At 50.3% G+C, this 15,793-nt stretch overlaps 1 protein-coding gene across 1 annotated transcript in view; it reads left to right on the top strand.

Moving 5' to 3' along the window:
- ZMYM2 (zinc finger MYM-type containing 2) overlaps positions 1 to 15,793 on the top strand; it is a 1,132,334-nt gene that overhangs the window by 567,219 nt on the left and 549,322 nt on the right. Inside the window, exon 11 of the mRNA XM_085621554.1 lies at positions 11,760 to 11,925. Coding sequence (XP_085477680.1) covers positions 11,760 to 11,925 — 166 coding nt within the window. The remainder of the gene's footprint in view (positions 1 to 11,759; positions 11,926 to 15,793) is intronic.

The following is a 15,793-nucleotide window of genomic DNA, read 5'->3' on the forward strand; positions in this document are numbered from 1 at the left end:
CGGTTCCACAGTTCTATCTTCCCTTCCAGCCAGTCCACCGCCCTGCCAAAATTCAGAGACCAGAGATCGTTTAAGTTCCGGCTGATCCACACCCCCAAATATTTGACGGCGTCAGCTTCCCAGCGCAGGGGGTAATCAGACAGCACCTCCGTTGTGGTATCCGTCAAAGGGAAAGCGACAGACTTGGACCAGTTGATGCATACCCTGTGAGAAAGTGGGTTTCTGTTGCAGTAACCCCCCCCCCCCCTTTTTTTTTTTTTTGCCTAATAGCTGATGCACTGTTCCTTGTTGTGCCCTGGGCTCCTGCCAATCAGGCACCCAGGGCCTGTGTTCCTTCCCTAAAATACAAACTCCAAATTGACAAACCCTGGCCACATGTCAGCCCCTAGTAAATGGTACCCTAGGTACCCAGGGCCTTGTGACCAGGGAAGGCCTCTAAGGGCTGCAGCACTCATTGTGCCACCCTTAGAGGCCCTGTACCCATACACACACACACACTGCCTTTGCAGGCTGAGTGTCTGGGCACAGGACAAAACAAAGAGTCGACATGGCACACATCTCTGTGTGCCATGCCCATCACCTACACTGCCAAGGCATATGTCAGCCACTCCTCTGGCTGGGTGCCTTATGCCTATGGTGTGGGCACAGGAGCAGGAGCCCTGTGCCCCTACAGTACCCAGGTCCATTCCTGGGCACTGTAAGTACAGTGCTGCCATTTACAAGTACACGGTGCTGAGAGCTCGTCAAACACGAGCTCCACAGCACCATAATGGCAACACTGAAGACTGAGAAGTTTGGTCTCAAACTTCTCAGCACATTAAACCCGCACTGATGCCAGTGTGGGATTTAATGTACTAAGCACCCCAGAGGGCATCTTAGAGATTCCCCCTTACAGCTAACCTGCAATCCACGTCTGCTCTGAGGCTGCCCAGGCTGCCACACACCAACCCCCCAATCAGGTTGTGGCAGAACCCCTCGAAATACACGCCTAGCGTGTTGGCATACTAAACTCAAAAACAGTGGGAGACACCCCATGGGGGCGTGGTGCTCCTAGCGTACACCCCCGTTTGCACAGGGTGGCTGCACTATAAACGTCCATTCACAGCATCAGCGTTGGTTATCACACCCAGTTCATGACCCTCACCCCGGCAGAGCCCCACTGTTTTAACATGTGCCAGCAACAGAGCACGTAGAGCAGCAGCACCATCTTTGCGCCACCCTGGAATCAGAAACAGGCCGTATGGGCAGCCGTGGGCCGAAGGAGGTCTCGGGTTGACCCTCCGGGGGACACAGTCTGTGGGTATAGTGCACTTCACTCATGTCCCATTGAGTCAGTCATTGTCACTCAGATGGCCGTCACCTTCCCCTGCTCTTGGCGACTTTCTTCTAGCCCCCGCACTCCCAATATGTTTTGCAAACTTCAAGGCCGCTTTGGCGTCTATGAAATGATGTGTGGTGCCTTCATGCGACACCCTCAACTTTGCAGGATAGAGCAGTGAGTATTGAATGCCTGCTTGGATTAACAGTTTTTTGGCCGGCAAGAATTCTTTCCGGGCGGCTTGCACCAGAGGCGTAAAATCGGGGTAGAAGGAGATGCTGTTGCCCCTATGCGTAATCTTTCCTTTCTCTCGGGCTAAGCGCAGGATAAGGTCTCTGTCCTGGAAATTCAGGATCTTAGCGAGGATGGGGCGCGGCGCCGCTCCCACCGGCGGCTTCTTTCCAAGCGATCTGTGCGCCCTTTCGACCGTGAAGACCTGTGAGAGCGCCGGGTCAAAGACCTCATGAAGCAGGTCGGACACGTACACCTCCATCCTCCCAGTGTTCGTTGTCTCCGGAATGCCTGTTATGCGGATGTTGGATCGACGAGAGCGGGCTTCCAAATCGTCTGTCTTAGCCCGGAGGAACTCCAGCTCCTTCTCAACAGCGGTGAGGGTTCTCTTGGTATCTTGTTGGAACTCGCAGCACTCGGTGTGCCCGTTCTCCAGGCTGTCTAGTCTGGCCTCGTGAGTGTCCACCTGTTTTTTGACCGAGTCCAGTTGTGAGGACATGGCGTCCAGCTTAGTGTCAATGCTCTTGAGGCTCGACCGGACCTCCAGCATCAGAGCCCTGAAGTCCACATCAGAGTTAGTACCTTGCGAGGAGGACTCCGCCGACTCCAGGTCCGCCGCGTGCTGTTTAGCCTGACGTTTGTGGTCGAAGGTGAGTTTGGGCTGCTTGGCATCGTTTTTCCCTCCCATCGCAGCACCTCAAGCGTGCCCACCGGCCGGATTATACTGTGGGTCCAGCTGTGCACCAGTGCTCGAGACTCGCCTACCTCAGTGGCACTAAACCCCTCAAGGGGATGTGTGGCGACGGAAGGTCACCTCCTCTCCCAGCCACCCAGTCCGGCCGAGAAGGTGCAGAAGACTCAGCCCCCAGTGCCTCAGGCTCGACTCCGTGTGCCACGGCAGGACAGCCACGTCCGTGCCACTTCAGGATCAGGTGGCGGTGTGCGGAATCGCAGCGCCGTCCTCTGAGCACCCGCACTCAGGTGCCCCACTCTGCTGTGCCCTGGTCGCATACCTCGCTGCTTCGCCCTCGTCTCCGATCTGCCCGCAGCTAGTGTAGATGCCTGCCTCGCTTTCCACTTCCAGGAGAATTGCGCTGCGCCTCACATCACTCGCGCTGCAGGGCGAAGGCGCCGCGTTAAGGAGGGGATCAGGGGCACCTCCGTGTCGTCTCGCCTTTGTTAGGCGTGCTCAGGGCATCGCGCCCGGCCAATGTTCCGTGGGCATCAGAGACACGCGTCTGGCCCGGCGGGGGCATATGTTATGTCCCAAACGATAAGGCAGGCGGGGAGCAGCCAACAGAGACCCGCAGCCCGCCCAGTCTCGGCCGCCAGCCGATGCCACAGAGGGGACACGATCTCATCCAAGACGGGGCAGGGAGGGGCACAGCGCGGTTTCCCCCGCGCAGGCGTCTCTCTTCAAATCTAGTCGCTATGCAAGGGGGGGGATTGTCGCACCGGCGCCCCCCACCGCCAGGCCGCAGATCTCAGGGGGGGCACCCGCCTACCTCAACCGTCTGCCTGGATTCGCAGCAGTGTCGTTCAGGCCCTTCTCGCTGCACGTGCGCCCCTCCTCAGGGCCGTCCCCAGGTTCGGCAGGGCGGGCCTCTTCCGCAAATCGCCGCCGTCCAGTCCCCGATCTTGCCCACAAAATGGCGGCCGCGTCTGCAGGGTTCACCTACACCAAGCCCATCGGAGACCTCCGGGGCTCGCTCTCTCGCTGACTGGGTGTATCTCCCTAGTGGCCCGCCAGTGCCAGCCCAGGGTGCTCCGCTCATGCAGCTCAGCTGGTAGGTCGCGCTCCAGCGCCCGCACCCAGGCCTCGCCTCCCGCGAGCCACAGTAGTTTCGCGCTCCCGCCTCGGGCTCCAAGGCGTCGGGCCTCCTCCTCTGCGAAGTTTTGGCCCAGGCGCACAGCTCAGCTCTCCCACGTCTGTCAGCAGCCAGAGTCCGATCTGCGAGGCACCGGGGCTTCCGCCATCAGCTAGTGTGCAGAGCGGAACGCAGTGCGTGTCCGGTACAGGATAATCTCAGGATTACTTAGTGCAGCCGGCGGAGCTCGCTCACAGAGCGGCCATCTCGCTGCCCGGTTGGCCCCGCCCCCATCGGTGTAAAATTTAATTAAAAGCCAATCCCTTCCATTTTGTCCGGCACATAGGAGGATATGGTAACAAGGTGATGTATTGATAAACTTAATTACCTTAATCCTGGCTGTGCTGGCTATTAATGTAACTAACCTCACACTTGCATGTCCTACTCTAAATGGCACAGCATCTGACTGAAAAGTTCAATACCCATCTATATTAATCTGTTTAGTTTTCCAGGCTTCTTAGAAACATAGTATATCATAATTTGTCACAAGTGATAACCAATCCTAATTGTTATTTTTCTGGTTAAAGCCCGTCATATTGCAGGAAATCATTTTTAGGTGGTCCATCTTTGGACTCGGGCTGACTGTCTCTAACTGCTTAAAAGATAAGCTAGTTACATCCTGCAGATCATTTGGGGCTTCAGTCAGTCGGTCACAAGCTTCAAGATCGATTTAATGGTTTGTATTTATTTCTAGTTGGGACAGGTGGGTGGGTTACCAAGTGTTGAGAATAAGAAGAAGAATTGGACTAGCCCTGTCCTGGAAACTGTGGGTGTACCATTGTGGTTTATAGAAAAAAAACTAAAGGTAGTGCGAAAATCTGTGTGGCAAGCCCTGCAGAATTAGGCAATAAATTCAATAGGTGCTCAACCAGCCATCGGTTATTAAAATGTATAACTATACTATTCCCCCCTAATAAATTTAGTACCACTACCCACCCAATTTACCCATCTGGCCATAATAATGTGATGATGTAACATAAAATTCCCCGTATAAAAATTAGATAGTCCATGTAAGATCTTGTCCATTAATTGAATTGTGGACTCCTGCTGAGTCTGCTTTAATTCATGGGTATTGACTAGAATAACAAAGGGGCAAGCTGCCGGTGGCAGTTCCAGTCTGCCACCTTGCACAGAAAGTTTGGTTGTTTCAGAGTTCAAGGGGCCACAATCTGTAACTGTGGCCACTCCATTTGCTTTGCTTCCGTTACTTTCAGGTCGGTTGATATCCGGCCTTTCACTTCCCCGATGGCAGGCCCCTCCGGGCGGGGTCAGGTGTGCTCTTGGTTGATTGCCATCGCCCTCAACCCCACGTTGCCTATGGGTATCAACTATGTCTTCCCTTCTTCTACATTATAATGTCTGCATATGGTGTGTATCTACCCTTTGAGCTAGATGTCAGACCAGCAGGCTTGAAGGTTGTGGTCCCCAGCTGTGACTGTTGGTAACTTATATTTCCCTCATATTCCCTACCCTTCCCAGGTTGCTCATGTCCCAGATCATTAATGAGAAGCTTTAGGCTATCCTTTATCTTAGTCAGTCCGGTCATAATCAGCTGCATCAAAGTACCAATGATCTGCTCCAGTTTTTGGCATATGGCATCTTCTGAGGGTGCTTGGTAGGGACCCGGTGAAGCATCTGTTTTCGTCCCCTGGTTTGGATCCATAGCAGTGTTTTTGCATGATCTAAGGTTCTTTGTAACTCTGGGGACTTTGATTTCCATTTGACCATGCCTGAATGTCAGGATGCTTTGCAAGCCCCAGAAGTTAGAGGGGGTGGCAGAGCCCAGCCTCCTCCAGGTGACGACTGGCTTGGACGGGCTTTGCCCGAGCGCGGCCCGGGTGCTTTCTGCACCCCGGGCAGTTGTCGCGCTTATGCGCGCTCGCCACTGCAGGGGACAACAGGAAACGTAGTCCCCCCTGCAGAGTCGAAAACTTTAAAAAGAAAAATTAATTGACCGAATGCAGAACAATGTCATAAATTCATCCCAGTACCGAGATCTGAGCCGAAGTCCATTGTGTTTTGCTCCCCATGCCATTCCAGTTTGATCCCAGCCATATGTAAATCAGTCTTGACCCTGTGCCCATTGTGAACAGTCCAGCCCCAACTTCCAGGCCAGGTCCTCCCTGGACTGGAAGCAAGCATCCAAGGACTGGTTTTGGGGTTTCACCCCTCTTTAGCCAGGATAGATTGACTCCAGTGGCATGGAGAGCACGGGACCCACGTCTGGGCATACCAGTCCCACTCGGGGTGACAAATGCAAAAATAACAATTGATGGAAAGAATGCAGAACAAGGTCATACATTCACCCCAGTACAGAGATCTGGGCCTAAATCCATAGTTTGCTCCCCATGCCATTCCAGTTGGAACCCAGCCATATGCAAATCAGTCTTGACCTGTGCCCATTGGGGAACAGTCCAGCCCGAACTCCCAGGCCAGGTCCTCCCTGGACTGGAAACAAGCATCCTAGGACCGGTTTCGAGGGTATCACCCCCTCATGGTGAAACAGCGGTGGCATGGTGAGCAAAAGAATGATGGATTTAACCCACAGCTCTTGACTGGGGGTGAATGTTTTGATTTGTTCTGCATTCCATCCATCAATTGTGTCTTGAGTTGAAAACTTCAGCACAAACTCTCCCCTGCAAGGGAGACACAAAGCAAGGTTGTTGGTGGCTACCCCCAGCCGTGGGCAGGCGCCACGCTTTTGAGCGCTTTCCACAGCAAGGGGTGACAGGAAACGTAGTTCCCCTTGCATAGTCCAAAACTTAAGCGCAATCTCTCTCCTCCGAGGGAGACACAAAGCAAGGTTGTTTACAGGTAAGTAACGGTTTTAAGGATGGAGTTTTGGGGGTGAAACCAAGGTTCCCCAATGTTCAGGTTATCACTCAAGGTGCACCACCAGTGACACTAAGGCGGCCGGGTGCAGAGTGCCAATATTAGACAATGGGTCTAGGGGGTACCTCGGTTGGGAGCCGCTTATGGGCAGGCCACTCCGTCTTGGGAGTACAAAAGGGGGTGGTGATGGACGGAGCATCAGAACCAATCAAACACTCACACCCAGTCAACAGATCTGGGTTTGATCCATCACCATTCTTTAGCCCACTCTGCCACCCCAGTTCAGACATGGCCATATGCAAATCAGTCTGACCCTGTGCCTCAGGGGAACAGTCCAGCCCGAACTGCCAAGCCATGCCTTCCCTGGACCAGAAACAAGCTTCCTAGGACCGGTTTCTGGCATTTCAGCCGTCTTCAGCCAGGCTTGCTTGAATCCAGTGGCAAAGTGAGCAAGGGACTCACGTCTGAGCATACCCTGCCAACTCAGGTCTTGGGAGCCAAGCTCTTGGGGTTAATGTCAGGACAAAGGAGGTCCCAGGTTAGCACCAAGTCCACACTACTGGCAGCGCAGGGGCGGCTGGGTGCAGGGTGTTTGGGAAGTGTCAGGAGCCCAGTGCTTTCCTATGGAGGATGTTGGTCGCCGAAAAGAACTGCAGGCTGGAGCCAGAAGACTGAACAAAGGGAACCAACGACTGGAGGATTAAGTTGAAGAGTTGCTGGACACTAGGACACTGTTGGTTGGGCACCTCAGGACCCAGGGGGGCTGCGGGCACAGAGGTGTCCTTCCGTTTCTGGTTCGTCTCACCGGTTCTGGTCGCAGTTCGGGGGACCCTTCAGGATGAGGCTGCAGTCATTGAGGAGAAGGTCAGTGGAGGTCGTCCAATGCTGGAACACAGGTCAGGATCTGGGCTGTGGTGTTGGACCACTCAAACTCAGGCAGTGGGCGCTGGGTGTAGAGTGGTGAGGACTTGCGGATCCAGCTGGATCTAGAGTCATGGCTTGGTTTGGTGTTGGACAAATCTGGTGTCCACCGGAGATCAGAGTTCTTTGGGAAGGCAGTACAGCTTGCAGGGATTCCGGAGCAGGAAACAGGCAAGTAGAGCTGTGGCTGGGGCCAAAGCAGTTGTTGTCGTCCTCTTCCTCTGCAGCACAGCTCTTCGGTCCTCCTCCTTGTCATGACAAATCTAGCTTCTAGGTTCAGGGCTGCCGTCTAAATACTGTATTTAGGAGGTGTTTTTAGGGGTCTGGAGGTAGTAGCCAATGGGCTACTGTCTATAGGGTGAATACAACCTTGTGGTGCTCCCTGATTGGAAATTGACAGCCATCTGCAAGATGGCGGGCACTAAAGAGTGGGATTCACCTCTCCTCCCTCACCTGAGGGGTGGGGTTGGCAGAGGTGGCCACACCTTCAGGTCTGTAATACTTTTTCCCGCTTGTCTTCTCTCCGCAAAAATGTGGTGAAACAGGTAGTGGGCATGCTCCCGATAGCTGGAGAGGCTGGGTGTTGCTTTGTAAAGGCAAAAATGCCTCAGAAGCTCCCCTGCCACAGATGGCTCTTCCTGACCTGGGGGTGGTGTGAACACCTCTGCCCAGAAAAGGCTTTGTTTATGGAACCAGGGAGCTAAGGCTCCCCCTCCAGGTGTCCAGAAATGTGTCTTGTGGTGGCAGGCTGGTGGTCACCATGTAGAAACCGGTCAGGGTCTGGTTTGGTTCAGGGGTCCCCCTTGAGTGCAGGGAATAATACATCTGACACTGGGATCAGTGCAGGTTTAATTTTCTGAGAGTTTATATGCTAAACATACCAGGATTCAGTAAAACCATCATGGTACTAGGAAACCTGTAATGACCAGTTAGATATTATAGGAGCCTGTCTGCTCATGCATATAGGCCCTCACATGAGACATTGTGCAACCTACCTGAAGGGTGACCTATGCAGTCCTCATGCAGTGCTGGGCAGGCATGGCACACAGGGATGTGGGCCATGTCGACGCTTCACTTTTAGCTGCACCAAAACACGCAGGTTGCAATGACAGTGGTGCATGTTTGTGGTAAGGTCTCGGAGGGTGGCATAATACATGCTGCAGCACTCGGAAGCCTTTTCCTGGCTACCATGCCCTTGGTACCATAGACACCCCTTACAAAGGACTTCTAGGTAGGCCAGAGTTGTGCCAATTGTGGAAACAATGGTACAATTTTGGGAAAGAACACAGGCCCTGGGAACCTGATTGGCAGGGACCCAGAGCGCACACAGTCACAATTTCAGCAGTTGTCTGGCAAAAAACTTAGGGGCAGCCATGCAGAAAGGGCTCTTTCCTACAGTACTTTGCAACTGTCCAGTGTGTATGCCTCCGAGGAAAATAGTGGATACCTCCAGTATTTCACACATCAAACACCCTTCTGTGATTGCCCACAAAAAGATGCCCTTTTCAGTCCATGCTCACTGCAAATACGTTCTGATGTTAAGTGGGAATTAATGAAACATCCACACAGCAGCACTAACTGCAAGAGCACATCTCAAAAAGCTCTCTTTCAACAAGAGCCGTATTCATGTTGTCTTTTGTATAGTGTATTTGGGTTCACTTACGTGCACTTTCAAGTTCCTGGCAGTTACTTTTCTTTGAAAATGTACGTGTGTTTTTTTCTGAGCTATAATTTTGTTTCTCTCTGTATAATTGTGTCCCAGTAGAACTTGAAAACTCAGCCAGCCAAAATTGCCATTCACGGAGATCTTCTGATGTGACACTAATTATACTGGATAGTGATGCAATAATTGCGAGGGTCTTGCACTGTACCGAAATGCGCCACATGCACATAAATTATTTGGTGCTTAAGTTCTCATGCCCATAACGCTTCTCTCAGCAACCACATTAAATACGCTCATATTCTTTTTATTTATTCATTTAAGTTACCTCCATGAAGCTGATCCTCCAAATATAGCCCCACCATGTGTCACAAAGCAGAGTCGGGCCCCTTGAAGAGCCTTGGTGCCAGGCCTCTTTAGAGATTAGTTTCCCAGCTCTGTTGTTCTGCTTCAGCCCGATAACTAGGCTCTGTGCCGGGCGATGCCAACAGCCATAGTCCCGGATCTGTTTCAAGTCTCTGGTGCTGTGCTGCAGCTTGGTGCAACACAGGTCTGTTTGTAAGCCAGAGCCCACCCGAGCTTGAAGGGAGCAGGCAGAGTCCCTATGTTTTCCTGAGCGTGGTTTTTCAGGTAGTGCAAGGTAGGAGATACAGTATCGTGTGATGATGGGATTTTGAAATGGGTAATCCGCCCCTCCCTCAGCTGAGCCAATAGCAGCTGGTATGTGTAAGGTGGCTAATTCACACCGAAATGGCATAACAGGTAAAATATACAATATAACGAGGTAAACTTTAAACTACAGTGTAATTATGACATGCCTAGTTAGTGAAGCTATTGGGTTGTGAGCTACACCAATGGGGTTGGCGATCGACCAGTAGCTCGCGATCAACCAGTTGGAGACACCTGATATAGACCGATCCTTCAAGACACACATCCTGCTCTTCCCAGCGTATGTCTTCATGGGCTAACCCAATCATTTAACATATCTGCTGAAAGCTGTAAAGAGTTTGACAAATGGCTTTAGCTTTAGGACTGGGGCATCAAGCGATTCTCTCCCCCTAAGGTTCGGACAGACTCCCAGATCAAACTGCTTGGCACCACAAACTGTGGTACTTATTAGGGTGGAAAAACTGATGCTCTCTGCATAATATAAACTAGATACTTACTGGAAAATAAGGGCTCCCTTCAAGAATATTCTTTCCTCTAAATTTAATGAGCTTACCTGCCCCAAGTATCTTAAATTAGTACACTTGCTTCCCCCTCCACAGGGCGAGATCCCGAGGATACAGGTTAGCAACATGCGGTGTAGTGGGTGGGCATCCGCATGAAGGGTTGATAACCTCTGGTTTCTTGGCTGAAATGTAGGTGATAATTCAACTAACACCATAATGAGTGTATGGGGAGCAGGTTTTGTACGTGGGGTGTTCACGTTTCATTTGAATATTCTTGTGATGTACACTCGCTGTTTGCCTCAGGGTTGTAGGCAACAGAGCTGTGTTGTTTTTTAGTTTGAGCCTAGGCTGCCGAGGCGATGCGAGGCATGCTGTATCTGTATTATGTAGTGGAAAAAACAATGGTCTGGGGGAGGCCACCGAGGTCCTCAGGTAGCCAGGGCTACTATTAATTGAGGTATAGCTTTTGTCTAGGTTTTAGTAGTGGAAAGGGAGTCCCAGTAGGACCGGATAAACAATGTATGAAGGGACACAAGTTTGTATGAATGACATCACATTTATTAGCATCATAAACTGAGTATCATACACTATTTAGGAACTAGTCCTCGTGCTCACACACAATGTGAAAGTGTGTGAAGTGATGGGTGCTAGTGACTTGAAATTTACATCGCATTGACAACACTGTACAAAACTCCGAAAGTATTAAGTTAAGAGTTTTGGTTGTGAAAGTAGACGGCGTTTCGATCTCCTTATTTAGAGACCATCATCAGGACGAAAAATCGTGTGAGGCAGTAGGATCTGGAAGCGTGATAATGTAAGCGTGGTTATTTGCTGGGTCGTAGATGGTGTAGTACCGGAGAATATGGAGACGAGCGGTCCACAGTTCCTGCGATGTTTGTTTTTTATCGTGGGCTCGAATTCGTAGAGTTAATCGGAAGATCCAGACTGCCCGAGGGGGCCAATTGTTAGAGGATATGCAGGGTTAATTACGGTGCAAGGAGCAAACCGCTACTATTGCTCGAGTTAACTGGCATGGATAAGTCAGCGGGCTCCAGATCCGCTCCCTACGTCTGTTTATACATCCACTACACTCCAAACCAAAGACATTGCCATATACAATGCAAATAGCTCTAACTCTCACAAACTTGAGACCTATTGTATTGCAAATACTTGTTTCGTTTTCTGTCCTATCCGAACTTTAAAACAAAAAAAACCCAGAAAAGATCCATAAAATAAAAATCAACCACGCTTCTGAATATCAGTAAGGACCTGGTACCGAAATGAATGGTAGGTTTCAATTAGAAAGTTCCAACAATATGACCCTTGGGTAAATCTCCCAAACTAAAGACCATCCCCAAGACACTTAACTCCGACTTTAACTATACAATTCCCATGGTCTCTTGAATTAAGATTGTCAGTTTTAGCGACTATCATTGATCTGGGTATGTATTTTTATTGTTTTCTGAAAAAGTTTTTTTTTTAAATTGTGTTGCTGTAAAAGACAGTTGTCGAAAGGTATTTAAATAAACACTTATATTTTGATCGCAATCTAATACCACCATGTAAATTTGTTAGCGGCTCCAGGGCTAGCATAAAAATATTATTCCAATCAATGTAAGTTGGCTGTCTGTAGCCCACACATTGTTGCGTGGCAATTCTAAATATTTTAGGGTAGCTGCAACACAAGTTAGGATGAAGAATGATAATTAAGTAATCATTCTCTGCCATACTTTCTGAAACAGTGCATTTGTATTTAGGCTGCAAGATGTGATTGCTGTAGAACACAAGGAACGCTCCGTGAAAAAGTACAGTGGCGAGGAGAAATGAAGCATTTCTGTGATCAGCATTGCTTGCTGCGTTTCTACTGCCAGCAAAATGAACCAAATATGTTGACACAGAAGGGACCTGAAAATATGCACTATGGTATGTGATTTATATAATTAAGAAGTTGCTTTCTATGGTATTTCTCTTTTCTCTGTGGTAAAGTAGTCTAGTGATTGAGTGCTGCAAATATAAGATAAACATATTCAATTGTTTTGGGCTAGGGTAGAATTGGGAAAAAGGCAATTTATTTGAGACATTGACAGTATTGCCTGCTTATAATCTTAGGGTCCTCCGATTCAAAAAATCATGGTGGCAAGATGTGTCCAGATACTTGATTCTTGCTCGCCTTGATAGTACTGATTACCTGAATAGGGTGGTTGGAACCAATTTGTTTCAAACCATCTTTATTAAAGTTTGACATTATCAGCAGCAACCTCCATGTCTTAGGATGTAACTGTACAATTACAGATTCAACGTTGCACTACGAATGTGTCAACCATACGGGGTACAGGAGCATGATGACCAATTATTCCAGCCGCCTTCCACCCAACTGTAAGCTAAAACGTGAGCCTATAACCTCATCTCTTCAATGACCGGGAAAACCAATACAGTATAAGAATGTGTGCAGACCTCCGGGTGGGAAGGGGGGGGCATAGAGGGGGGGGGGGCTGTCGGGGGTAGAGCCGTGCTCCTATTCTGGGTCATTCCCCCAGATGGGTTAGGGAAGGCCATAACTAGTTGTAAGAGGTGCTACAATCACGAGGAACGCCGTAGGGCCCCCCGGAGAGTGGGCAGTAGCTCATCCCTCACAGCAGCTCTGGGTCTCCTCCTCAGTTCTCTAACCTCTTCTGGGGGAAGTTCTGTAGCTTCCGCCATGCCCCATTTTATGGTTGTCCCTTTCCAGTGCTCCATGCCTTGGAGTGCAGAGGCTTTACAGTGCATTCACTATTAGCCGTCGAGCTATCCACAGCGCCAAGTCAATAATGTGTTTCGTGGCACCACCTGTCCTTTGGCGCTTGTAGAGAACCAGCCAACAGCTGTCCGCCCAATCCAGCTCTGAGCAGCCCATAACACCGGTTATGGCTGTGCATAATTCTGCCCAATGTGTGTGAGCACTCGGACTGGTCCAAAACATATGTATCATGTCTGCCGCAGGGGCACAACAGTGAGGGCAATTGGGGGATGCTGTAGGGTAAATTTTGTGTTCGATGTGCTATGTTGAACTGAATGTACTGAAAGCAGGCATTGCGAGAGACTTTTCATGGGTTTTCCAGGACTCTGTCCCGTTCCTTTTGGGAAAATCCTGTGCCTTATGGCGCGCTCCCAGTGTTGATGCAGGGGCGCCAGTTGGTCTTGTGCCACATGGTAGAAAGCTTTTGAAAGCCAGGATATCAAACGGCTCTTATTGTGTAGAGCACCTTCATCCGGGGGTGCAAGAGACTCCGTGTCAGTGATGCCCCACATTTGCTCAAGGGTGGTTGGAACCAATGTGGTGCTCCACTGCCATGCCTGGATCTTTTCCACAGGTATGTCAAGCCGATTTTGGAGATCTCTGTGAGAAAAACGTGGAGGCTTTTTGGTAATCTAGCATCCTACATTTTCCTAGTTGACTATGCCAGGTGGCACTGCAATTAAATCTAAAGTTCCAGTGGACCCAGCATTTGGAATCTATTCGATGCCATCCAAACTTCGGAAGAGAAGGCTCGTGGTGTGCACTGGTAGCTGATGAAGCGCAGTTGGTTCAGCAGTCTGCCCCTCTTCCTTTAACTCCCAGACTTGCTACTACTGAGCTGATGAAGCCATATGCCGGAGGTGGAGACTCGAGGACTCTGGTCACCCACAGTAGCAATGCTCCATATCGATCTCTTAAAGTTGAGGGCCTTTCATCTGGCTCTGCAGACTTTTATCCATCAATGGGGAGGACGATGAAGATTTCACAGACAACACCACTGACATGTGTTTAAGTAGGGCAGAATTGAGCCATGGGGCCCTGTGCGAAGAGGTTCTACATTGGTTGAAACATCAAGCCAATTCCCTAATCACGAACTACTTGATGATATGCTTGAATGCCAGAGCGTACAAATGGAGCAAATTTTTCAGGCAGATCATGAGTGACGCCTACATTCTGAAGTGCTACACAGTGTATGTGACCAGTGGGAAGAGCCTTGTTTAGATCTTTTTGCCACTGTCAAACCCACCGTGTCAGAGGTTTTGCATGTTGGAATTTCCTCAAGAACCCTCATTAGGTGATGTGTTGTGGCTTGAATGCAACATAGAACTCTGTATACCCTTCCACCCCTGGCTTTCCTGTTCGAGGCATGTGGGCTGCTGAATTCATATCTGTGCATAGATCGCCGCCTAGTGTTGGGTCCGGATGATTGCACATTGTTGTCCTGGAAGAGTCTTCGAAGTATCACGAGATAGGTGGGTCCTTCCCTGGACTACAGTGCGCATGGGCATCCCCTCCATCCTTGGATTGTTTTTTTCCGCCATTGGGTTCGGATGTCCTAATCTTAGCTCTTAGAGTATTTAGGCCTATTACTCGTCGGTATTGATTTCGTTCAGCGCCGAGTATCTTCATCGAAGTTAGCCATTTGCCCTTCGACGTCAGCGCCGATCAAGATCGACGATGGAACAAATGACATCGAATAGCCCCTTCAAGCGTTGCCCTCTTTGCAATGCTAAATATGCTCGCTTCGACGTGCACCCGGTGTGCAACAAGTGCCTCTCTCCAAACCACGACGAAGCCACCTGTATGGCGTGCTCCAGGTTTTGATCGAAGAAAACACTTCGCATTCGCCGAGCAGCTTGGCTCGAGGCGCAGAAGGTAGCGCCAAATCCGGACAACATCTTCGGGACCGAAGATGAGGAGGTCGTGGACCTTGAAGTTCAAGGAGAGATATCGGACCCGGCGTCGGAGCGTGAATCCGACTATGATGCCGAGGACGAACATATTCTAGATAAAGAGGAAGATGAAGTCGTCGAACAGGTAGGAGACGACGGAGAGGCCCTTGGGGCCGAGGAGGATAGCTCGGAAGAGGAGCTACGCCCACAGGTCCACTCAGGGCCCAAAGAGACACTCGATAAGGCTCAGGTCGCGGGATAGCCACAAGGCCTTACCCAAGATCATTCCTCTCATTCTTCTGCCCCGCTTAAATGCCCGGCGTCGAACTATCCTAAAGAGCCGTCTGTATCGAAAGCGCCATCACTCGAACGACGAGAATCGAAACTGAAGGCAACGGCACCGAAAGCGAAACCGAAAGTGAAAGTGTCTCTCCACGGCAACAAGGCCTCGGAGCCGAAGACACAAAAGAAGGCTGTTGACGCCGAGAGGAGTCTTACGAACGTCGAGCCGAAGGCGGCACCTACAATCAAGGTCAAGGTTGCCGACCCGAAAATATCGACACCAAGGAGCGTCGACACACATATGGAGAGCGGCCCTCGAGAGCCACCCCATTCCAGTCTTCATGTCTCGAAAACGACATCTGGTACAGGGCTTGATGCCACAACCAAAAAGGCATCGAAGACTGTGTCCAATCCGCGGCCCCGTCTCCCTTTGTAAAGCAGAAGGTGTCGGAGTCGTTATTACGCATCCAAACCACGGCTTCCATGCTTGGCGCAAACATGGACCCGCAGCCAAAGGCAGTCAGCGCAGTTCACGTCGCGTCGACGCACATCAAGTTTGGCCTCCCACCAGCGGTGCGACCAAAGATGTTAGACCCCAAGAAGGGTCTCGACCCCAAAGAACCTATTGACCCGAAGAAAAATGTCGAGGTGCCGACAGGAATTCAAACAGAAAAGAGAGCTGTTGCAATACCTCGCGACGATGAGGATCCCAGGCAATTTATCGACGCCAATACTGGTAGACTTTCCATATACAAACGGAAAATAGTAACAGAGACACCAATGGAGCCATACAAAATTCCATTGAAGAAAAAAAGACCCACATCACCAGTTCTAGTGGAAC

The sequence above is a fragment of the Triturus cristatus genome, chromosome 8, assembly GCF_964204655.1.
Source record: "Triturus cristatus chromosome 8, aTriCri1.1, whole genome shotgun sequence".
Lineage (NCBI taxonomy): Eukaryota > Metazoa > Chordata > Amphibia > Caudata > Salamandridae > Triturus > Triturus cristatus.